We start from the raw sequence: 26,225 nt of genomic DNA, 5'->3' as shown, positions 1-26,225 counted from the left end.
GTATTAGGTACATTCACACATACGCAGACATGTGTGCACACTCACATTGATATATACTGTACATACTGATACTCACACACACAAACACACATATTAATATAGATACGCACGCTGTGGCGTAACTATAGAGCAGCAGACCCTCTGGTTGCGGGGGGAGGGGGGGCAGAGATTCCCAGACTGTGGGGTCTGCTTTCTCTATAGCTTTAGTGAACCCCCCCACCCAAACGCTCTCCTACCTGAGAGCTAGCAGGCGAGGAGGGGGGACGTGAGGGAGGGGTGGGTGGGGAGATGGGATATGAGAGGTGAGGGGGGGATGTGAAGGGTGGACAGGGAGAGGGGGCCTTGAGGGGTGGGTAATGCTTGTGTTGTGTACTGGGCCCCTCTGAAGATTTTTTTTGCGGGGCCCGGTGCGGTCTATGAATGGCACTGGATGCACGCACACGTAGACACACACAGACACATACTGAAGGCTCACATTAGGCATTCTTCCAAAGCAATGAAGTATAATACTTACGCCATCACGATGACACTGAAATCCAGCCAGTTCCATGGGTCTCGGAGAAAGGTAAATTTTTCTAAACAGAAACCTCTTGCAAGAATTTTTATAAGAGATTCGAAAGTATAAATCCCAGTGAATGTGTACCTGTGAATCGGAATGACATGCATTATTGGCGGTAATGCCATTCTGACTCCCCAATAACGATAATACATACAGTAGTCATTTAATGTGAGTAGGGAAAATTAATATGGCTAAGCCTGTCATTTTAAAGACTTTCCAAAAAACTGAAACCATAATCCTTGAGTTTAAAATATACACCTGTTGAAAAATTGGGAGAGGATCCTGTGTGATGGAAATGTCTTTGGCTTAACGGGGTTGTGCATCTTAAAATCTACTTTTAGTATGTTGTAGATATGTGATATTCTGACACAATTTGCAATTAGTCTTCACTTTTTAATATTTGTGTTTTTTTTACTTATTCAGCTTCTTGTTCATAAGTTTGGAATTTCAGCAGCTATCTGGTTGCTAGGATCCAAATCAGGCAGTGGATTGAATGAGAGACTGGCATATTAGAGGGCCTTCGTAGAAATATTAGTAATAAAAAGTAACTATAACCATTGCTGCCTGGGTCAGTGACCCCCATTTGTATAGGTATCACAGTTTATGGGTGGAGTTTATTCTTCAAAGAATAAACCCCACCCACTCCAATGATTTACAATAACTTTATACAGTCACTCTGCAGATTGGGGAAGGTAACCACCCCTCAATAGAGTCCATTAGGGCTGAACTTCATATATCGTTGGTTGGCTGGCACGAAAAGGATCTTTGACATGAATGAAGTTCTCAAATTCACTGACTGCCGACCAGTTTTATTTGAGCAGTTACCTTGTGAGTAATTAATGGCTTTATGCCTTTAAGCAAGGTATGAGGGAAGTACTTTTATGTTTATACACATGGGAATTTACAAGGGGTCAAAGCTGACTCCTTCTTGGCCTTGTTGCAATTGATTAAACAGAGTTTAAGTATCCCTTCTTGGTTTGGAAGGGAATTTGATACCTGATTTATCCCCTCCCACACTGATCTACATAGGTGTACATTGCATTTGAAACCCTTAAGACACACTGCAGGAGGCAGCTGTTGCTGCAACAATCCTCAGGGGAGGCTAGGATCTGTACTGCAGTGACAGCTGGTGAATGTGGAGCCAGAGGCTAAACCACGCAAGAGTAAATATTTGAATCAAAGCCCCCTCAACCTTAAAACTGGGAACTTGATTTAATACATTAATGGCAATGCCTCCAATTTTAGGCTAAGCCTCTACTTTTTCCCTTGCACCTTATGAAATAGAAAATAAAATGAATTCCCAGTTTTTCTAGCGGCCTTTAGCACTAAGATGCCTTTAAAGGGCAATAAAGGGCTTCAATACCTGCAGATTTTTTCCTAAGATGGAACAAAGAGCAAATACAAAAAACATTAAATGTCCACCAGAACTTGGGTTTATAAAAATAGAGTTTTCCAAAGAATCTCCCCTCACTGTATCACTAATCTGGAGATTTGCACTGTTAAGAGTGCAGAAAGCCATACACAATTCATTAGATAGAACACAATGATATAAAAAGCGAAATACTCACTCTACATTCTTGGTCCATTCCGGAGGATTGCTCATTGTCATGAAGACGCAGTTGGTCAGAATAGTGCACATAATGAGCATGCTGAATAATGTAAAGTGTAGTTAAGGAGAAAAAAGCTAAATCCTTTTTGTATAAATTACACAATTTAAGCATTATACATAAATAATATAGGGAAGGAATAAGATAAACATTTGAAGGTCCTACCACCATGGGTGATTATGGGCTACTTGCTCCTCTTCATAGAATCTGGCCACATACAAAAGTGAAAAACTGTCACTGAAAAATGTGGGGACTCAGTGGGGACTCAGTTGGTACTATATGCATAGGGGAGTTACTATATTTTTTAGACAGTTTGGCACAAACCATTAATCCTGATATTTTTATTGCACTAAAATGATAACATAAATTGATTTAATAAGTTTCCCAATAAAGAATAAACAAACTTGCTGTGACTCTGTGTGCTACTCAAGCCTACTAGTAAAAGCTTGCATTGTATCTGCATAGGTGGAGTAAAGTAAATTGTAAACTGATATTCTGTAAATAGGGACCATAATTTTCTGCTGTAATGATCAAAAGATTTTAATGGTTGATAAAATTCAGCAATTCAGATCAGTCCAAAGGCCTCGCCAACAGCAAACTGTTTCCTTACATCCCTTTCTTCTCTGTAGAACAGATGGACCTGCCAGAATTATCCATCTGCTTTCATTTGTGGATATTCTGACAATCATTGCAGTTAGTAAAAATAGAAATGAGACTGGTGTTGTTAAACTATGTTCCATTAAGTGAATAACTATGTTATATACCTGGTTCTATAAGGCAGTACCTGGTTGATTAATTGTGAGCCCACATGGCCATGAGATGGAGCTGGTAAGCTGATTATTGTTATGGTAGTCGAAGGGTATATACCCCATGTACATATCTTTTTTGTACCAGTGAGTACCTGAGGAAGGATCCATGCAGGTCATAAACATTGTGCAGGGGTCTCTCCAATTAAACTCACTTAACATGGATTTTAAGAGGTCTTCTTTTGGCAAACTGTATTGTTGCTGTTAAGTGAGCCTTAAGTAGTGGAGAAGACTGAGTTATCTGAGTGGACAAAGAAACAATGATACCGCACCAAGGACACTTATCCAAATAATGGTGCAAATTCATTGGTTCTTGCCATGTGTACTTGTTTCTAATTTGGCTCCAACTGCAGAGGGAAGAAAGTGCATTGAACATCCTGATGGAGCTGAGTGCATTAAATACTATGATTAAGAAAAAGTATTTTTTTTTTTTTTAAAAGTAAATGATTCCTGTTGTAGCTATTAAAGCATTCTGTTAGAAACCACATACATAGAGGGTCTTTAAAACCCCTTTAACTGGTTTTATTATATCCCACCTCTGTGTTCCGTTTTTCCGTTGTGGCATAGCCTGGGTAAATACATACGCACAACAAGAGGAAACAGAAAACAGGTTACACCAAAACTAATGTATGTTACTTAGAATGGAAGCTCAATGGAGCAGGGATCTCCTGCCTCTTGTCTCGTTGACACTTCCCTCTTAATGTTTAATGTAACTTTGTGTTTATTTGTATTAATTATTGCATTTACCCATGTTTGTCCTATTAAGTTATTGTTCTGCTGTACAGTGCTGTGTAAATGAGTAGCTCTATATAAATAAAAATATACTTACATAGATACTATAGGTGGCCATACACGGCTGATTCCAGCTGCTGATATTGGTCCTTTAGACCGATTCGGCAGCTTATTAGCCCGTGATGGGCACTAACGACAAGCCTGCCCGACCGACATCTGGCCTGAAATCGTCCAGATCTAGATCAGGCAGGTTTGATTTTTTTGTCGGATCAGGGACCACATCAGCTCGTTGATACAGTCCCTGAACCAATGGCGCCTACACCTTCCCCACAGCCACACAACTGAATTAGCACAAATCGCCCACCGCTGGGGATTTCCGGGAGAAAATTCGCTTGCTTGGTGACCTTGCCAAGTGAGCAGATCTTACCATATATGGCCACCTTATGATTCCTACAGTAGAAATTCCCAAACTACAGGGTCAACTAGCTAACAGATTACTTAATAAATTAGGGAATTTTACTACATAAAGAACAAATATGCTGTCCTGTAGAATAAATAACACAACTGCATTCATATGATATGTGCAACTCCCAGAGACATGTAGTTACAGATCACTTGGAAAAGGATATGAATGTACTAAAACCTTAATAGCTACTTTTCTAAGAGGATTGAAAGGAGTTAAAATGTACAAGGCAGATGTGGCACTGAAGCGGAAGATTGCCTTCCCTCTATTCAATACTATAAAAGTCTGGAAGAGAAAAAAAAAAGACAAATTTAATAATGTACAGTAGCTGTAGAGGTAAATATACAATCTTTTCCCATGTGCTGACATCAATATAAATAATATTTGTTTAGTTGGTTAACACTTCATTCAAATATACAATTAAAACAGATTATTTATGTAGTTATATGAAAGTAGTGCTTGCGTTGCTAGCTGGGCTATGTTAACATACTACATATTATCAAGGGTAAAGCATGCTGGGAATTGCAATTGAGCAATATCAGGTTTCTATTAGTGCAGCAATACTGCCAGATAAAACAATCCTTCACATATTCAGGCTCCATGATCTTTATTCCTGCAACTGAGTGATATGGCAGGATATTCACTGGCGAATTCTCTTAATTTGTAATTAAGTTTTTGGTTAGGTACTTTAGGGAACTAGGGGGTGTAGTGAGACAGTTCTTTGGAGAATTTGCCAATTTGTTGCGGAAGCTGCAAGTCTTTAGTCTGTAATTATGGCTGCTGGTTTTTATAGAGCCTGTTTATCACTTCACTTGCTTTATTGGACAGTTTTAGAACTCTTTTAAATGGGTTGTTCACCTTCAATTTAAATAGCTACCTGGTTGCTAGACTTATTTCCCTTAGCAACACGGCAATGACTTGTATGGTAGAATGGAAGATGAATACATGAGGGTCTTATCATTAAAAAGCTAAGCAAATAAAATGTAAATAAAAAGGAAGCCTTACAAAGCTGGGGTCAGTGACCGCCAATTAATAAGGAAGGCAAGTAATTAAAAAAACATAATTAATTATAATGAATGTCCAGCTGAATATTTGCTAAGAATAGGTACAACCAAAACGCACTTTCATCATGAATTTAAAGAATAGATTTGGATGATACTTTCAAAGATAAAACCATAGAACACATCAGTTCTATTCTAAAATGATATTGAACAATCTCTGTTCTCGATGTATTAATTAAAAAATAAGAGCCAGGCTTTGTGACTTAACTCAGATGTAACAAAATGCATAGGAAGGAACAAAAGAATTAAAAATCTAGGGGACAGACACACTTTTTTAAAAGCAATAAAAAAGTCTAAAATAAGAAATTAGGAACTGATTGTTTCATGTGCAAAAACCAATCCCCCCTAACAATGTAAGCACAGTAAAATAGTAAATAGATGAGGGTTAGAAGTGTGGGTCCAATACAAAAATAGAAATATTTGGGTTTAAGGTGTCATAAAAATTGTTCTCATTTGTTACAATCTGTGTTACTTGTAAACGCTGTAAAGGAACCAAAGGCTTTTCCTAAAAAAAATTCAGTGATTGACACAGGACATGGTACTTAATGTGAACACAGCTAAAGGGCCTCATTAAGCACGATTATGAGTACATAAAATCTTACTTCAGTCTTAGCCAAAGCAATATTTCTGCCTTTTCTAGACTCCCTCTCGTTAGACTTTCTCTCATTAAAAGATTGAACGAGAGTTAAAGCAATTCCAATATTTAATCATGATGAAAATTAATTTTTTCAGCTACTGCAGAAGTATATTTTATTTTTAAATAACTGAAAGCATTCCAAGATATGCATAGGGCACACATAATTGGTGCAGGTAAAACACATTATTCATGTTATGCCTTTTTCTGCAACTGATCCGCATCCAGTGCTAATGAATATCAAGAAATAGGGATGAGTGAAACCACCTAATTTCACCAAATAATGTGCGAAAATCAAAGAAAAATGTTTACATTTTTCCAAAATTTCACCAAATGCATTGGAGTCAATTAATATTTTGTCTTGTGCCAAATGCATTGCAGTCAATGGTGCTTCCATGTTATTTTGTGCACCAAATGCATTGGAGTCAATGGGTGCAGAATATTATATTAGCAATTTTTATTATCAACCAGAGGCCATGGAGGATTATTTTGGGGTGCAGGGGGGAGGTGCAAAGCAGGGAGATAGATTTAGATGTATTTGCATGAAAACTTATCCTCACCCCCTGTTCCGACACGTATGATGTCAACTATGTTACAAAATGGCATTTGTTTGAATCAAGGACATTGCAAGGCCTAAAGTGTGTGCGCCCCATGTCATTTGCCTACTTCCCTGTGCCTCATTAACCACTTTTTTTTTTGTATTTGTGTTTCCAAACAAAGGGTAACATTTATATATTTATATGACACTTATGTAATTGTGAGTGTGAGAAAATGTACATTTTTAAAAAGTGGCCATTATTCTTGTGCTGGCATAGTGCAACCAAATGTGCTTTCAATAGAGCTTAAATGCTTTTATGGGCAAGATTCTATTCCCCATATGTAATTAAAAAAAGGCACTTACCCAGGAGTAGAAACCCATAGCAACCAATAAGATGTATGTTTTTGAACAGGTGACCAGAATATGCTTTCTGCTGATTGGTTGCTATGCTCTTTGGCAAAGTTAGTGTCATATATTACTCAGGCTGCAGTAGTCTAAAATCCGGCTTGAAATCCATTGTTTATATTACTGCAGAACTTTTACCAGGATTATTTAAATAGTAATCTATAGAGCAGTGATCCCCAACCAGTGGCTCGTGAGCAACATGTTGCTCACCAACCCCTTGAATGTTGCTCTTGGTGCCCCCAAACCAGGTAGTTATTTTTGAATTCCTGACCTTTTGGTTGAATAAAAACAAGATTTCCTACCAAATAAAGCTCCTGTAAGCTGATAGTGTGCATAGAGGCCCCTAATAGCCAATCACAGCCCTTATTTGGCACCTCCATGAACTTTTATGATGCTTGTGTTGCTCCCCAAGTCTTTTTACATTTGACTGTGGCTCACAAGTAAGAAAGGTTGGGGACCCCTGCTATAAAGTATATGTATGTAGAAGTGATGAGTAAAGCACCTAATTTTACCAAATAATATGTGAAAATTGAAGAAAAAATCGACATTTTGCCAAAATTTCACCAAATGCATTGGAGTCAATGGGTGTTCTTGTGCCAAATGCATTGGAGTGTTAATATAGTGTTAAAATCAATCCGAATTTAAAAAAAAAACAGGGGGAATTTGTTCATGATATACCCCTTTAAAGCTTAGCTGTCATTTGCATTCCAAGATTAACAATATAAATGTTACAATAATATACTTTTTTTTACTCAAACTATAATATAAATTCAAAACCCTTGGCAGAAGGAGAAAAGACAACTGTACTTTATTTGTTGTTCATTATTGCTTTACTAAAGGAGCAACAGCTTTAAACAATAACTTCCCAAAGTTTTGTATCCTTAAGCTGATTGTAAGGTACCTCCTACTGTAGAATATAAGGATGTTAGAAATCACCACTGAGTTCAATTTCCATATACAGGTGATTTATAATATCCTCATAAATTATATTTGTGACTATGTTATTTTTTATAATACACATGACATCACTAAGCACCATTTATATAGTAATGAATGTACTCCCTATTGTAAAACATAAGGAGATTATAAGTCACCTTTGTCCTTGTGCTTTTATACAGGTCATGGAACTCTGACCTGTGACCTCTATGACCTCTAATATCCTTATATTTTATAACATTTATTTATTTATTATAATACTAAAGATCCCATGAGTGATCATGACATCACTAAGCACCGATTATAACTGATGACATCACTAAAGCACCATTTATAAGGATATCATTTACAGGTTATTCATGGCTCTTGTGTATTATAAGTATATCTTGTGCATTAGGCTGATGCCACACCAGGCGTAGGGCTGATTTTTTTCCGCTTGCCGAAAATTCAGCCCTATGCCTGCTACTTGTGCCTGCACCCGAATGAATGGAATACGCTCGGGTGCAGGCACATGTAGCCGATATACGCATGAAAACGTGAGACTTTGCATTCTCACGCGTTTTCATGCGTATATCGGCTGCATGTGCCTGCACCCGAGCGTATTCCCTACGCCTGGTGTGGCATCAGCCTTATATCCATTACTCTTCTGTATTATATAGTGAATAATGTACCCCCTATTGTAAAATATAAGGATATTAGAAGTCACTAAGGAATTCCATGACCATGTAAAGGCATTAGACCGAAGGGACAGTGCTTTTACACAGATCAAGAAACTCTGGGGTAACTTCTAATATCCTCATTTTACAACGGGGGGCATTATGTATTATAAAACACAGGTTTCAATGACTGAATGAAACTTCACTAAGTAAGCATTGATAACAACTGGTGAGATCACTAAGCACCAATTATAAGGATATTCGTGGCTCTATTCGCGACTGTATTATACATCATACATTGTACAGAAAAGCCGAAACATTATCTTTTCTGCTAAGGGAGGTAAATCAGGGACAGTCATAGGCAGTTAGCGTTTCCTGATATGCAGCTGCACATTGATGATTTTCTTCATTCCACAAATATATTAAAAAAAATTTAGGTCAAAATGAGAAATTTTAAAAGAGGTGCGGCCAGAATGGTAATATATCACCATGCAGCTGCCCCAGACAAAGCACATTCTTTATTAAAATATATAATTATATCAGTTGCCAACACCCTTAATTAATTTCTGGATTATTCTTCAAAAACAAGGGAGTGTGGAAACAATGGTGAATTTTAAATCAGTTTGATATTTCTAATGATTCATAAAGATTAATGACAGGGGAACTGGAGCCAAGTACAAGATATCTATATAACAATATATTTTCTTAATAATATTTAAGACTCTTTTCATTTTCAATATTTAAGATTTTCATTTACATTTGTAATTTCTAAAGTAATTTGGGGATCCCAACGGCCTGTGTCTTGGGCGGCACCTTTGATGGGGGGGGGGGCTATATAAAAGACTAATTTTTGCTGTAAGAAAGATAAAAACTGGCCCCAGCTGCCGCCGGAGACTTGCTGTGTAAATCTGGCAGTGGAGCTGGGGGGGGTTAGGGGTATCAGGCGCACTGTAGCTCATAGTGGGTGGATGTGATGTCACACGTAACAGGAAGTCACATTATGCGCAGCCTTGCACGAAATGTCTCTTTTGCAAGGTGGGGTATACTTAGCTCTGGTGCCTGGGAGGGCACTGCACCTTAATATAGCGCTGCCTGCAATACATTGCTACATACTAGCAGCACAGATGTAATCATGCTTCCAGAAGAGTAACACATTATACACATTTCCATGTTAAATGGTTAATATGGACACCTGGGGCAACTGGGCAAATACAGTATCTTGGGTTTTAAGACCTAGCAACATTCCTGATTTATGTCCAATGGGATCCTACAGTAACAACTTGTTGCTAGGTCAATGCCACTAGTGGCCAATTTAGACTGTTTGACTGTAGAGGTTTTTATCATTAATGAGCCGTAATTCAGTATACCAAAGACATGAAACACAGACTTAATGGGTACTTTTTTCTAAATGTTGTGTCAGCCCACAACAGATGTGGGCTGACAGATCGTAGAACTTCTTATGCAGGAAACAATAGCATAAGTTCAAAGACGTGCCCCCTGCCGAGTACATTGGCCCCAGGTGACTGCTCCCAATGGCCATGCTGGGTCACATGCAATCAATATGCACATACACAGGGGCACATCTTTCAGCTATTTACCCCACTATTTTTTTACCCGTGTTTATACCATATGGCAGTGATCCCCAACCAGTAGCTCGTGAGCAACATGTTGCTCACCAACCCCTTGGATGTTGCTCCCAGTGGCCTCAAAGTAAGTGCTCATTTTTTGAATACTTGGCTTAGAGGCAAGTTTTGGATGCATAAAACCCAGTGTAAAGCCAAACAGAGCCTTCTGTAGGCTGCAAGTCCACATAGGGGCTACCAAATAGCCAATCATAGCCCTTATATGGCACTTCCAGGTACCTTTTTCATGCTTGTGTTGCTCCCCAACTCTTTTTACATTTGAATGTTGCTCACAGGTAAAAAAGGTTGGGGATCCCTGCCATATGGGGTGCAGGGTCTCAGCCCACAGCTGTAACGGGGGAAAGTTTTTAGCAATAGGTAGCCTTTAAAGTTAAATTTTTTTTAAATATATATCATATTTTTCTAGTAGTAAAAAGTAATTTGATTAATTTAAAAATGTAGCATTTAACTTATACCAAAGAGTTAATTCATACTGGTCTTGTGCAGTCATACTAGACGTGTGTCTGATGGCTATAGGTTACTCAAACTGGAAAAGATTTGCACATGTTTCTACACGACCCTGTCTGCAATTAAGTCTGGCAAATGTCAAAGCAACTGGCTCATTAGTCCATCTACATAATAACTTGTGTGTATATACAAAATGATATTTCTAGTTGCTTAGAGATCTAAAGGCAAACCCACTCCCAATCATACAGCATGTCTGCCATAGCAAGACTTTAAAATGGCATATCAAGCTACTTTTATAGCTTACAAATATAACATCCCCCGTCTCTATGGCATTAATTATGATCTCCATCCCTTAGGGAACTGTTATACCGGTTTCAGCTCCGGTAACAAGCACTGAGTCATTTAGACTGAGCCACCTGTGCTCAGCCAGGGATACCCTAATTTCCTCAGCTGGTGGAAAGACCCAAGGGCACCAAGAGGCTTAGAATTTCTACACCTTAGAGAATATGATATAAAAAAAAGTATTCTGTGTTCGCCTTTTTAAAATGTATTTAGGTGTGTTGTATGAGTTATTGTGTGTGCATATATATTGGTGTTTGTGGTGGAGGGGGAGTTTAGATCATTTAGATCACAATACCATCCAAAGGGATATGTCATTCCTGTATTTTGAAGCTTTCTGATTCATGGATAATAAACCCCCATACATATGCAATTATGTGAGAATACCTTGAAAAAAATAACATTACAGCAAGTCTTTGCTTATATAGCTTGTATCTGATTGCCCCACATACATAGCTTATATCTGATGCTCTGTATCTAGTACAGGTATAGGGTTTATTATCCAGAATGCTTGCAACCTGGGGTTTTCCACATGAGGGGTCTTTCTCTAATTTGGATTTCCATACCTTAAGTCTGGTAAAAATCATCTCAAACATTAAATAAACCCAATAGGATTGTTGTATGGATCCATGCTTAGTTACCATCAAGTACAAAGCACTATTTTATTATTACAGGGAAAAAGGGAATCTTTATTAAAAATTAGAATCACTTGCTTAGAATGGACTATATAGGAAATGGCCTTTCTGTAATTCAGAGCTTTCTGGATAACGGATGCCATACCTGTATATACATTTCTAACTCAGTAAACTGGAAAAAAATAAAGTTAACCTGCTCAGTTTGAAACAGGTCTAGACGTATACACCCAAGCAACCAAAAGTACAACTCACTTTCTGGTTCATGTAATATGGATCTAGGTCCTCCAGTGGCTCTGATACCATTCCCGGAGGTATGTCTCCATATATAAATGGCAGACTTTTGCCTGCTTCCAAGTCACTGCTTGGCTTGGGACCATTGTCATCGTCATCATCTCTGTGTTCCTGTTTGGGCTTTTTAGCTTTTTCCTCTGCGATGCGCTTCTCGATAGCTTCAAGAGATTCCCTGGAAAAGTAGCGGAAGCTGTCAGGTCCGGGTGGTACAAGTCGTGCCTGCGCCATCTTTTCATCCTGCACCTTTTAATTTACTGCTTAGCTCCTTTCATAATGGAAATCTAAAAAAAGTAGAGAAAGAAGAGCGAGTCAATACATGAAAGTATGGTTAGATATAACTGCAACCCCTACTATATTATACATGTGACTTGTAGGGTTACCATGTCACCACTAGACCAGTGTGATCTGCAACATACATTTCAGTAAACTATAATATAGACTATAAATATAGTCACAAAGGATATGAATTTATCATGTGTCATGATGTACGTCTTAGCTGGAAAGCCTACTGAGATAACATCTTCCTTATAGCTAGAGCAGGCTTTATTGGTGCCTTATGGGCTTGGCTTGCCATAAAATATGCTGCACAAGACCTCCATTCATTACAACAGTAAATATGTTGCACCAAATACACTATTAGTGCCTGCACCAATTTCAGGTAAGGTGCTGGTAAATTACATTGTTAAATAATAATATTGCTCTCTCTAGGCTATGGGTATTGCAGGAAAAGTAGTTGTCCCATGCTAGCCAGTCAAAATGTTAGAGGGCAACCCCTTTGAAATAATCAAGACACTCCCAGCCACACAATCACATCTGTTAGATTTAATACCAGAGACTCCCAAAACAGGAACCTTCTATATGCTTCCTAAAATACACAAGAAGGTAACCCTGAATGGCCTATAGTATCTGGGATTGGCACTCTGACAGAGGGTATATCCTGATATTGGTCAAGCAGATCTTAAAACCTGTTGTAAGGGGTACAACAAGTTATTTACAAGATACAATGAATCTTATAAACATATTTGCAGGTCTAGGACCACTTCCAGAGGGCACCATGTTGGCAACAATGGATGTGGAATCACTATATACAAACATTCCACAAAAGGATGGTATAGCCGCCTGCAAAGAATTTCTGGAAAAGAATGGCCTACCATCCCATGCAGTTATATAACTGATTGAGTTTATCTTGACACACAACTGCTTCTTATTTGGCCAAGAAATATATCTCTTCATTGCAAAACTAGAAGCGGACATCCTCTCCACCTGTAACACCAAGCCTTTGACGTACCTCCGTTATATTGATGACATATTTATAATCCGGATAGGTACTGAACAAGAACTCATTCGGTTTCACAAACAATTTCATGATATGATAATATAATATAAATGTAAACATTTTAGTGTATAATACGGGGACACACTTGTGTAATGTTATAGTTAATAGGGGTTATTTACTAAGACCCCACACAGAAGTATCAAGAGCAATAAGGGAAGCAAAAGCACAACCTTTAGTGACCATTTCTGTCTGGGGTCGGGCTGAGATTTTTCTGTGTGTCTGAATAAAGTGCAAGTTATGGTGTGTTAGTGAGGGGTGCCTACATTCCTTCACCTGCCCACCCCTCAGCCAGTATGGCATAGTGCACAGTACAAATGGCAGATTATGTCTGTTTTTATCACATTTAAGTAAAGGACCCCCTAATATCTCTCTGCCCAGGGTTTGCATCAATGTCTTGTCACTTAAGAGCTGTCCTTCATTTTCGCCATTGCTGACAATAAATCAATAACTTGGAGGTCTCCATTTCACATAATAGTCTACAGTACCATCCCCAAAGCAGGAGAAACACTGTTGACTTACAAACATAAATACTAACTTGCACAAGTGTCTTTCCCAATAAAAAACAATCAGCGATTAATGTTAACTAGTATAAAAGAAAACAGTAAAAAGTTGACTGGTTGCTATGAGTAACTGCACTGATTTATTAGGAAATTAACTCTACATTAGAGATGTAGCAAACTGTTCGCCGGCTAACTAATTCGCGCGAACATCGGGTGTTCGCGTTCGCGCAAATTCGCGGACTTTTGGCGATGTTCGCCATTTTGGGTTCGCCGCGGTTTTTTTTGGCGTTTTTTTGGCGTTATTTTTTTGGCGTTATTTTTTTGGCGTTTTTTTTGGCGTTTTTTTTTTTTTCTTTCGTTATTTTTTGGCGTTTTTTTTGGCGTTTTTTTTACAAAGTATTTTTCAGAGAAATTTTTGCTTGATCCCCCTCCTGCATGCCACTGTCCAGGTCGTGGCACCCTTTAAACAACTTTAAAATCAGTTTTCTGGCCAGAAATGGCTTTTCTAGGTTTTAAAGTTCGCCTTCTCATTGAAGTCTATGGGGTTCGCAAAGTTCGCGAATATTCGCGAGTTTTGCCGAAAGTCCGCGAACGGGTCCGCGAACATTTTTGGCAATGTTCGCTACATCCCTACTCTACATAATCTTAAAATTTCAAGTTGAACTGAATTGGGAAATTCTGCTAACCAAAGCAAAGGCTGATTCAGGTCTAGTGGCAAAATGCTGCTGTTGAAGGCCCTGGTCTTGTTGATGTATAACTTTTCCAGTTAGAAGCTCGATTCGATACACAGGTGCAAACATGCAGAGGCCTATTTATCAATGTTTGAATTTGTGTAGAATTTTAAAAACTTGATTGGTTTAAACCGTGAAAAAAAATCTCGAATGCATCAAAATCGCATTCTTCATATTTTCAAAGGGTCTACAAAAGCTTTTAGATGCCGAAGTTAATAAATATTGAACACTTAAGTCTTGGAAACCATAATTTGAATTTGGGAGCAAAAAAATTAGAACTTTGACAAATCAGCTGTGTAATTTTTTTTTGGCTGGTCAATCACAAAATACTTGTCCAGGTCTGCCAAAAATATATTAAATGTGTTAAAAAAAAGGAAGAGGAAAAATTGTTCGCATTGCACATATTTTCCCTGTTTCCATCTTCTAATTCCTTCCCCCACAAATATGTTGTTTATGTAATTACCAGGAAGATTATTACAATTATTGCCTGTGCTGGGTGGCGAGAGGTTGGTAAGCTATTGTGTACCACAAGTCACAGTATATATTATCTACCAAGCAGGGGTGGGCAGAAATGATTCCCATGGATATAGGACTTTATACATGAGGATTATAGCATAGATGATAAATGTAAAGAGGTAAATGAGCATAAACTCATCTGAGTGCCACCCCATGTTTACCAGCCATACACAGTATATTTTTAATGGAAAGTGGTCATTCACATTTCTGCATCAGGTTCTTATTGAATTGTCCCTTCTACAGAAGAATGCTCAGTCTATCCAATGCCTTACATTCTTTCTGTGATCAGACTAGAAAGAAATTAGATATGTTCCCAAAGCAAGCGTTTATTCATCATTATAATTTAGTACAAGAATGAACAAGACAGTTAGAAGTACAGAGAGGACAGTGTGCGCTTTTCATAGTGAGAAGAGATAGAAGGAGAAAGGGAAAAGGGAGGGGGCAATAGCGCAATGACATGTTACATAATTGTCATTATATCAAATATGACGGTGGAGCTGCTGGTTGTGCGATTTCAGATCTACAGGGCTGGAACAACGGTATAAAAACACTTGCATGTTATAAGCATTACCCAGTGAATTTAAATTACAACTGTGTTACACAGAGAGAGACAATTATTCTGAATTTTCCACAGTTTAGTCGATATGTTCTAAAAATATATACTGATTTAATATGTGGTAACGCATCATTAATATCTATTGTTGGAGGTCGGGGTTTTTTTTCCAGTGAAGCAGCCTTATATTCCTAGCATGGAGTAGTAATTGTAGCAATAGTAGCCTGCCATGTAGCTTGAGCTAAAGATCCAAAGTAAGACCATGAATTACTATTGTACTTTATTTAAACAGCAGCAACAGAGAACGTTCATCATTTAATCAGTCCCCTGCACAATATATAGTGAATAATGTAACCCCCCTATTTTAAAATATAAGGATATTATAAGTAACAGAGGAGAACAATGACCATATATAAGCAGGGGGGGGGGGTGAAGGCTTCTAATATCCTTATATTTTTTTTTTTTTTACAGGGGGTAATTTATTTATTATAATACACAATCTTCAGTGAGTCATGTGACAGAAATTACATCACTAAGCACTGATTATTACTGATTGCACCGTTTAAAAGGATATAATTTATAGGATATTCATGGCTCTTGTGTATTAGAAAGTTATTATCGCACAACACAGAGCCAGTTAAATTGTCTGTAGGTTTTTAACATGGTGGAGTCGATAGGCGTGACCAGAATAAACCCAAAACACAGGAAAAACATACACATTTTTAGTAAATAATGCCCTGATGGCAATCATACCCAACAATACCAGGCAGCAGTGCTAACCAATGATCCACCATATTGGCTTCAAACAAAGCATAAGGGCTTTGATGTGATGAGAGTTTAGGTATGTACTGTGTGGATAAATAAAACAATATGCTAGACAAAACTAGAGGGATCTCAGTTATGGTCAGTAATACCATTTACTGCATTATCAGATGTCAGGCATGTAAGTAATGGTACCTGGGTCAAAAACCATATCCATATCCAGGAAACTATGGCCTGAAAATAACTTGCAGAAGCACTTTCATGTGATTACAATGTAAACCAGTGTCCAAAATGTCCTGAAAAAGTGCCTTGAGTGCTATTACCCCAAGGAAGATTATTATTATTATTGTGCCATGCTAAGCATATTCAAAAGAGGGAATATGATATAGGCAACTGTACAATGGGAAGATAAACCAAACTGTGGGAGCTTGCAATCTACTTCAAACTATGCCACTGCTCTGATTCCACAATACTGAATTTAATACAACAATGGCGTGGAATTGCCTGAAAAGGTTGCTCTAAAATAGAATGTGTGCCCCAGATAGCATTCCTGCCGCTGTGGCACAGATTCACTTCTCGCTAAGCCCTAAAGCAGCTGCCTTCATGCATATGTTAATAAACCCCACTGCTCAGTAACTCAACGCTTTACAGGGAGAATTAAGTCATGGGCAGAAAAAAAAAACACTTAATAATATGATGTGCCATGTTTTCCACTGTTAAATTGTGCCTCGTTCACACAAATTTTTATACAGTGCACAGGCATAAGGATGTGCAACTATACAATGTATTACAAGGACCACAAGCAAATAAGAAGAATATTTTGGACATAATTCACAACTGATCGTTGTTTATTGTTCATGACCCGTCATAGGCGGAATATCTGAAATGGTGCATGTATTGCTTTGCTGTGATGAAACTGTGTGGCACAATTCCATACATGGCCCTAACCACATAGTCAGAAAAAAATGATCAAACATGTCTCTTAATTCTTTGGGGAGTGTATAATATTACCCACAGCTATACAGGCCTCCATAACAGCTTTGCATGCCCAAAGGGATTGTACAGTGCAGCTGCATTGTACATTACGCCCACTGCAAGACTCACAGCTGAGTGCATAACATAGATCAGTGCTCAGAAAACGTGTGAACAGGGGCACACATCACCCCCACATCATTTGGCAAGAACAGAATTTCCCTCGCAAAGTTGTCACTGGCCAAACTATTTCAGGGTCTGTTGAGACATGGACCGGTCACTAAAGCCAACAACAGAGTTGTTACATAGAGTCAATTTTTTCCCTACTGCATGTTTAATGGGCAGGTTATATTAAAATGTTGATGTCATACAAAGTAGCCTTTGTAGCCTCTGAGCAGACTGAATGCCATAAAAATCCATTTGAGTGCCACATCATTTCCATGGTGGACATCTCTGAACAATAACACCTGAATATAGCTTTGGGGGTACCTGGGTTAAGGTTGCCAGATTTCCAAATTAAAAAGAAGGGACGGGACTGATGTGGAAAATGTATATGCCACACCCACTTGTAGGCCACTCCCCTATTACCACACACCCACTCAATATTACAGCCATATATTTCAATATTAATATGTTTCCAGAGAAAAGCTCTCATATTATTTTATACGTATTCCTTCAGAAACCAAAAAGCTGGCACGTGAAGTTTAGAGGACATGGGAGGAGGGAAGGGGGTCAGATGACAGAAGTAGATCACTCCTTTCCTTTTCATTGAATAGCAACTATTGACTGGGGGTCAGCTGCAATTGTCCACAGGGACACTCAGTCTACCTAAACCAGGGATTGATGGTAACCTTAATATGGGTCATGCACTATGTATCATGTTGGGGGATTCCTGACATGTAACCCCATACTTTCATTGAGGTCACAACACTCAAGGTGCCACCTTTATCCTGTAAGTTACAGTTCTAGACTCATACTCTAGACCAGTGATCCCCAACCAGTGGCTCGAGAGTAACATGTTTCTCCCCAACCCCTTGGATGTTGCTCTCAGTGCCCCCAAACCAGGTAGTAAATTTTGAATTCCTGACTTGGGGGCAAGTTTTGGTTGAATAAAAACAAGATTTCCTACCAAATAAAGCCCCCTGTAAGCTAATAGTGTGCATAGAGGCTGCCTAATAGCCAATCTTAGCCCTTATTTGGCTCCTCCATGAACTTTTATGGTGCTTGTGTTGCTCCCCAAGTCTTTTTACATTTGATGCTCAGGAGTAAGAAAGGTTGTGGTTCCCTGCTCTAGACCTTACTCATCTCATTATACAATTAGCACATTTGACTTTCATCTGTCTCCGGATTACTTTGGGTTACTCTCTTGCTTTTTCTGGTGACCTAACACTTGGACAAAGTGGGAATATATAATAAATTTTACACAAATAGCCAGAACATTTATATTTTATATTAGAAGCTAAATAAAACCAACTGCAAAGAGAAAGTAAAAATAAGTGTGTTTTTTGCATAGAGAAAATGTGCTTGGATCTTAAAATGTTATTCTCAAACACACTTTGATGAAGCCCAATGCCATCGTGTTAATAATGACAAATTTCTCAAATCAAAGAAATGTGCGGCAAGCAAAATCAGCCAGTATTCCTCTAAGATACATTATCCGCATTAGTGTTTAGTGTGCGACGGGAAGAGATTTCACAGACTACTGAAGAGTAGCAGTTTATAAACATCTTGCCTACGGCTTTATTTTGCTTGCGTTTACAGTCCTTTTTATAAATCAGTGTAGCACGTATTTATCAATAGCAAGTCACTTGGGCATGTATGCAAATAGCTGCCTGCTGTGTGGATAATAGGATAGAAGAACAGTGGAAAATAAAATGTGGCCAGGTACATCTGGCGGTGGCTGGGGATGGTCTCTAATTCTGTAAATATTCATTATATAGGTGCCTATATATAAATACGGCCTTGTAAGGAGTATGAATACTCAGCAAGTAAAAGCTGGTGAGGTTCAAGAGAAGTCAATGCGAATTGTCTCTAACAACTTTATTTATCTTCTCAGTTATTAAAACATTTCAGTTTTTTAGCCTCATTAAAAATTAAAGGAACAATGTGATTCTCTCCAGCGCGTGATAAAACCCACACAGGAATATTCTATCACGTTTTTTTTTGTTTCTTTTTTCTTTAATAAGCTAGCATTCAAAAAGAAAAGTCACACAAGTTTTGTTGCAGTTGTTTTTTTTACATCCGTGTTTTTTTTTTCTTCACAAACTCAAATTTTGATAAATCTGCCCCTAAATGTCCTGCACCTCATCCAATACCCAACCATGACCCCAGTCTGTCTCAAAGCCCACCCAATTCCTGTTAAGTACTGTTCTTATAGGTTCATACTTTGTACATTGGGGCAAGGGTAAGTCATAAGGCCAGGAGAATCTTCTTCTTCAGCAGAACTTTTGTAATACTTAACACTAGTGATGAGCAAATTTTTGCACCAGGCACGGATTCACAGCGAATTTCTGCATTTCGCCATTGGCATTGTTTTGCGAAACTTTGCACGAAAATTCGCTGCAGAAAAATTGGACGCACAGAATTTTTTTGTTGCACGTCAAATTGGGCGCAGTCGCGTAAAAGAAAGGGCACGGCTGCATCAAATCACACGCAGTTGCATCAAACAAAGGCATGGGCTCTGAAAAAAAAGGCACCGTCGCGGCAAAAAAGTGTGGGCGACAAAAAAAACTGCATGACAAATTCGCCGTTTTGCGAATTTTATGGCGAAGCGAAACGGGACAGATTCGCTCATCACTACTTAACACTAAGGGGTATATTTATCATGCTGTGTAAACAGTGGAGTGAAACATTGCCCAGGGCAATTAGATTTCAACAGTTAGAAAACCAAAGCAGAGCATTTGATTGGCTGCTATCACCGGTAATGTTTTACTCCACTTTTTACACAGCATGATAAATATACCCCTAAATAAGGCTGGTCCTGGCACAGTAACAATGCTCTATTACTAATGTCACAGTAACAATGCTCTATTACTAATGTCACAGTAACAATGCTCTATTACTAATGTCACAGTAACAATGCTCTATTACTAATGTCACAGTAACAATGCTCTATTACTAATGTCACAGTAACAATGCTCTATTACTAATGTCACAGTAACAATGCTCTATTACTAATGTCACAGTAACAATGCTCTATTACTAATGTCACAGTAACAATGCTCTATTACTAATGTCACAGTAACAATGCTCTATTACTAATGTCACAGTAACAATGCTCTATTACTAATGTCACCCAGTTTACCTTTTAGATAGCACCAAGTTTTTAATCATGGCTGTACATTTTCAGTAAGGTTTAGAATAAAATAAAGCATCTGGGGCTCCCTTTGACTTGCTAGTCCAAACTAATTGAAGGTTTGTAAGACCCCATCAAAGACAGAGGCTCCTTACAGCTCTATCCTTAATGACCGGCCTCCATAGCAGTTGGCAAGACCCAAAACACACATCCATTATTTTCCATATATAATAAAAATAAAGATGCAGTTATAAAATGCACATGTTAAACTAGTTTAATCAGGTTAATGAGGACTTCATGTTTTCATCTGACAAGGAAGGCACTTTATGAACAGGCTTTTATTATTTCTTGCCACTATAATTTATAGATGGTCTAACCTGAAACTTAATTAGGCCCATTATGTGTTCAAACAAATCATTCTATTTCTATAAGAGTACATTTTTACCAGAATCCAAGCAAAACACTAATGAAACAGCCTAAAATCAGAGCGCTAATCCCAAAGTACAGCTGCGTTTGCTCCTTCCATCTCGGCATTATAAATAATTGACAAGATTTTCCAGGCAAATGGCCAGGTAATCACCAATGTCAGTCTTTGTTTTAAGGGCCTAACGGTTTCTGACTTTGATTCTACTCATTATCCACCACTAGAATCGTGAAATGTAGGGCACGTTTTTTAAAGCTACGCCTCTGTAGTCTCTATAGTTACCAGGGAATGAAAGAGAATTAGTCACTCTAGTTTTAAGAAATTGCTCAGGAATACCATACGGCTGCAGGTCTTCTAACAGGTGAGCCGAAGCAAAGACGGCAATGAAATGAAGCAAAGATGACGTAAAATTACTGTGCAGCAGATTAATATATTGCTCTGTGCCAGTATAAATACGCATTTCATATGGGGTATAAATGCCAACGTGGTGACAAAGCTTTCTCACATGTGACACATTCATTTAAGGAAAATTTGTTCTTGGTTCTAGAGCAATGGCAAAAAAAGGAAAATTCTATAGATGAAAAACGCTGAATTTGTCACATTAAAGTTGCTTAGAATTAAATTGTCTTTCAGTTTTTGGGTAGACGTCAACTTTAACACACTGCTTACAAAGTCATTAGCCATACCTTGTTTAGACATCATTAACAAACACTGTTCTTTAGAAAAAAATTGCTGTTTGCTTATTTATCTGTTTCCGCTGTTTGATGGCCAAGCATCCCCAATTACACCATTGACTCCCACTAGTCACTGATGCCTTCAACATAACATTAAACTCCATTGCAACTTTTTCTACAAAATAATCGTGAAGAAAGATTCATCCCTACAGAGAACATGTTTCTGCTGCTCAAAAGTCCAATGGTGGAGCTCTTTACCTTTTTACCACCTCTGCCGGCTTTAGTCTCAGGGTAGGGGAAAGGTGGGGCAGTGACGCCACGGGGCAGGCTATTGCACGGCGATCGGCCAATCTCAGTGAGTCCTGCCCAGTATTCCTAATTTGGAAGGTTTTGACATGGACAGCCCTTCCGAAAAACAGGCTGTTCGGGTCAAAATCAGACAGGGGGCAACCCTAGGTGCTTCACACTGTACATATTAGGCAATGCTCCCAATGAACAGTTCAAGCATTTGAAAAAGGGTGCTGTTGTCCCAAAATGTTGTGTTATGTTGTTGTGTAAACCATGAAATTATAATTTAGTATGCACTGAAGATAAGAATTTAGGTGTGGTCCTCCATCTGTTCAAGTATATATTGTGTGGCCATGAACTACTAGGAAGACCAGGCAAGGACCAAAGGTTTGTTGCAATAGTTAGTAATCTTACATCGATGTTGCTTCCAGAGACGTGATGGAGTTTGCCAGCAAGCATTGCAGCTATATACAATTCTAGAAGTGTCTGGATACTTTTGGCCATGCTGTAAACTAAACATTCCTTATTATGTAAGACCAAGTTTATTTTAAAGGGAACATATACCTAACGCTAACACTGACAATGTTACTTCCCCTAACACTAAAGTAGGTACCCCAAGCTTAATTACAATGCAAGCGAATCCTCCAATAGAAATCATCCTCACCAGCTCTACATTAGTCATTATGCCCACATAATTCCAATAACATTATTATAACTAATTATATTTTCAGTTTTTCCTGATCATTTTTACAACAAATTTATATTTTGTAGGTAAAAAACATGAACATTTTAAGTGAAACTCCAGCTTTCTAACCAAATTTTGTAAAAGAGCCCCACACAACACAGAAACCCCTAATATACCTATCCCTGTAACCTGCTCCTTTAAAAAGTATGAATAAATACCATTTTTATATGCTGAAAACAGTTCTTCTCTTTCTGCATCATTTGACATCCTGGCAGGGGAGGAGGGACTAAAATATTGATGTTACAAATTGTAACAACTTTTCCACAGCTTACAGATAGTATAAAGGAACTACATAACCCACAATGCATTGCACTGTGATGTTCCTTTCCTAATTGACATCACGTGTGCAGGGAATTGTGGGATTGGGAGGATGCAGGCTGAGGGCAGTCGAAAACTGTTTTTTTGTGTCTCAAAGTAGTCAGCCAGATCAGCAGGGGAACAGGGGGCGTGGCTTAGGGAACTGTTCCAAACCATATTACTACATTATAAATCATGAAAAGGCTGCATATTTTTTTCATTGATGTGAATTGCAAAGTTGCTTGAAATCGTGTTTAATTTTCAACAAGCTTCAATAGTGGTTGGTAAGTTCCCCTTTAAATGGACACACGGGGCACTGGCGACCACAAATAGATTGCCTTACTTGTTTGCATTTAATAGGCTCACTTAATTTGCCCATATAAAACAGCACTCTTGGGTAAATGTTCTTGCATGATTTAACGGTAAAGATGCAATTTTCTATGTAGATGACTGTCAGCAATGCTGTAAGATGCAGAGAGAAATGTTTAATAGAAAACCAGCTCTGGCAGCATGCTTGAATAGGCCGACTAATTCCTCCAGCCATTCCGGCCAAGACATTTTAAAAAACATAAATGCTACGGATTAGTGTCTGGCCCCACAATTCTACTAATGTTCCTTACGGATAATATGTAAGGGAAATTTGTAGCAGAAATAAAACTTGCTGCTATACTAATAATGCTAATGGTATCTAAATATTACTTATCCAATATATATTGGGTATATGTAATACACAAGAGCTATGAATATCCTGTAAATTATATCCTTATAAACAGAGCTTAGTGATAATTAGTTATCATTAGTTATAATCGGTGATTAGTGATGTCATTTCTGTCACATGACTCACTGAATCATGTATATTATAATAAATAATGTACCCTCTGTTATAATATGAGGATATTAGAAGTCCCCTTGGATTTCCATAACCAGTATAAAAGCATTTTCAGCTTTGTGCATTTATATAGTCATGAAACTCCTAGGTGACTTATTATATCTCTATATTTTACAACAGGGCTACATTATTTACTAAATATATTGATGAACGAATCTGTCCTGTTCCGGCGAAAAATTTGAGAAACAGCAAAAATTCACGAAACGCAGCAACTTTTTCGATGCACAAGACTTTTTTTCTGGCATGCGCAACTTTTTTTGATGCGCAGAACTTTTTGACGCGACATCTGCAACCCATTGACCAATCAGAGCTAACTCTTTACTATGGGTTACTTTTTAGCACAGTAGGCTGTAAATTTTACTGCAGTGATACAAGCACAATAGAACTTATTTTTTCCTGTCTCCATTAATCAAAGTCCCACTGCTTATGTGGCCTCAGGCTGGATTTTTGGAAAGGCCACAAAGGCTTGGGCCTAGGGTGGCAAAACTTAGAAGGGACATTCTGCCTGAAGGCTCTTCTCCACAATGATCTAAATGTCGTAGAAGAGTCTGCCAATAGAAGAGTCAGACATGCCCGTACAGTCATACAGCATGGTGGAAATTGGCCAAACTGTCCTACAGAATCTAGGTATGTATGGAACTGTTAACCAGGCATGTCCTTTGTTCTAAAAAATATGACCACCTTAATGATGAACTAGAAGGAAATAGTGATGAGCAAATATAAAAAATTAGTAAACCGCGTCTATCACATGATTTTATGTGTGTGACTTTTTTGACACGACAGCGAAATTTTTGACGTAACCGCAACTTTTTCTTTACTCAGCGGATTTTTTCTTGAAACTGCCACAAAAATTGAAAAACTCAAAAAATGGCGAAATGCGGAATTTCTCTGCGAATTCATGTCTGGCGAAAAATTTTGCTTATCACTAGTAATAAAACAATCATGTTAATCTCTAAACCTACTCACTTGTGTTCCCTAGTATCGGCTGCAAGTAGTGATGAGTGAATCTGTCCTGTTTCGCTTCGCCAAAAAATTCGCAAATCTTTGAAAAGATTCGCGAAACGGTGAAAAATCAGGGAAACGGTGAAATTAACACGCGTGGCATTTTTTTTACGCACCAAATTTTGTTGCCCACTTCACTAAATAATCCGTCAATGGCCAAATGCGGAAATTCGCCGCAAAACCATGCCTTCCATATAATATTGTCCATCAATAGCTCCAAGGTCTGTTAATGAACACTGAGGGCCAGCACCAAGTATCGGTCAGGCATAACCATGATAGTTTGGGGGGCTTTATAGAATGAGCCAAGTTGGAATGTCAACTCATCCATTGGCTCCTCTATAGATATACCTCCATCTTTGTGACTAGCAAACATCAGATAGGGCCATAGGACATTGTTTTCCAAAGAAGTTTTGGCAAGAGTGTAAGGGAAATGTTGTGAATTCCATTCTGTTTTCATCAAAGGGCATCATGATAATTTCCATAAAAACATCGATCTCCATTACAGGCATTTAGCTCACTGAGCATGTGCAGTGTCACTGACACTCAAAAGATGGCTAACAGGTAAGCTCACGTGGGCAAGAACTAAATTATTACTGTTATAGGGCTGAGCCTGTAGGCTGGTACAATAAGTTTAATATATAAAATACATTTCTATTTTTAGGTTAAAAATGAATGATGTTAATATGCTTTTAAAATGATTTGTTAATGTATATTTTCATTCTAATATACTGTAAGAGTTGCTACTGTACTGTTGAGTTCACTGCTTTTCTTTGTTTTTTTTCTCCCGAGTGCTTCTACAAGCTGAACTAATTCTTAAATTGATCTGCTCTGTTGGCATAGCGTATATGCTAATTATAGCGGTAGGATTTCCACTTAATCCATGCTTCCATGAAATAATATGTAAGGGAGACTTACAAATAAATAATATTTTACTGGCTGCACGTGATTATTGAAATCATTAAGAGTTAAGGAGCATTTTGTAGCAATAAAGGGAAGACGTGGATAAAAGAAAGTTTCGTGATATGTTTTATACCAGTGGGTTTAGTACAGGAGACAACAATGGGCGGCTAGGGATTACTCTTCAGGTAATGAGGGTTTCTGATTTCTGCTGCATTTGATATCAGATGAAGGTAACGGCCATTTATTAAAGGGACATTAACCCAACCATAAAGCTGTCCCACTGCACCTCTAGTTTTCAATAGTAGTTGAGAAAAACTTAATTACAAATGGAAAACAATTCACTCATGAGAATTCTACCGACTTAACTTTGTGAATTGACCAATGAGAATGCTAATTCCCAGCACTAGGTCAGGCATCTTGCTGTTACCTTACATACAGTGATTATTATGTCATTTTGGCTTCATTTTATTACCCTGGAATCAGACAGGGTGATAAAGGACATAAAACTGTTAGAAAAGTGTGCTTAAAGGGGATCTATAGTGAAAACAAAAATGTAATATAACAGTAACATAGTAAGTTGGGTTTAAAA

The 26,225-nt window shown here is 38.1% G+C and overlaps 1 protein-coding gene across 4 annotated transcripts in view; it reads right to left on the bottom strand.

Moving 5' to 3' along the window:
- Window positions 1-26,225, bottom strand: part of scn1a (sodium channel, voltage gated, type I alpha subunit) — a 138,631-nt gene that overhangs the window by 64,149 nt on the left and 48,257 nt on the right. For all 4 annotated transcript variants that reach the window (XM_012971277.3, XM_031892943.1, XM_031892942.1 and 1 more), the window contains exons 2-5: window positions 11,714-12,033; window positions 4,334-4,452; window positions 2,128-2,217; window positions 515-643 (exon numbers count right to left, since the gene is read on the bottom strand). In XM_012971277.3, coding sequence (XP_012826731.2) covers window positions 515-643; window positions 2,128-2,217; window positions 4,334-4,452; window positions 11,714-11,980 — 605 coding nt within the window. In that variant the 5' untranslated portion in view covers window positions 11,981-12,033. The remainder of the gene's footprint in view (window positions 1-514; window positions 644-2,127; window positions 2,218-4,333; window positions 4,453-11,713; window positions 12,034-26,225) is intronic.

Source organism: Xenopus tropicalis, chromosome 9 (assembly GCF_000004195.4).
Source record: "Xenopus tropicalis strain Nigerian chromosome 9, UCB_Xtro_10.0, whole genome shotgun sequence".
NCBI lineage: Eukaryota > Metazoa > Chordata > Amphibia > Anura > Pipidae > Xenopus > Xenopus tropicalis.
Note: the sequence above shows the minus strand (reverse complement) of the source record. Positions and strands in the feature narration are given on the sequence as shown.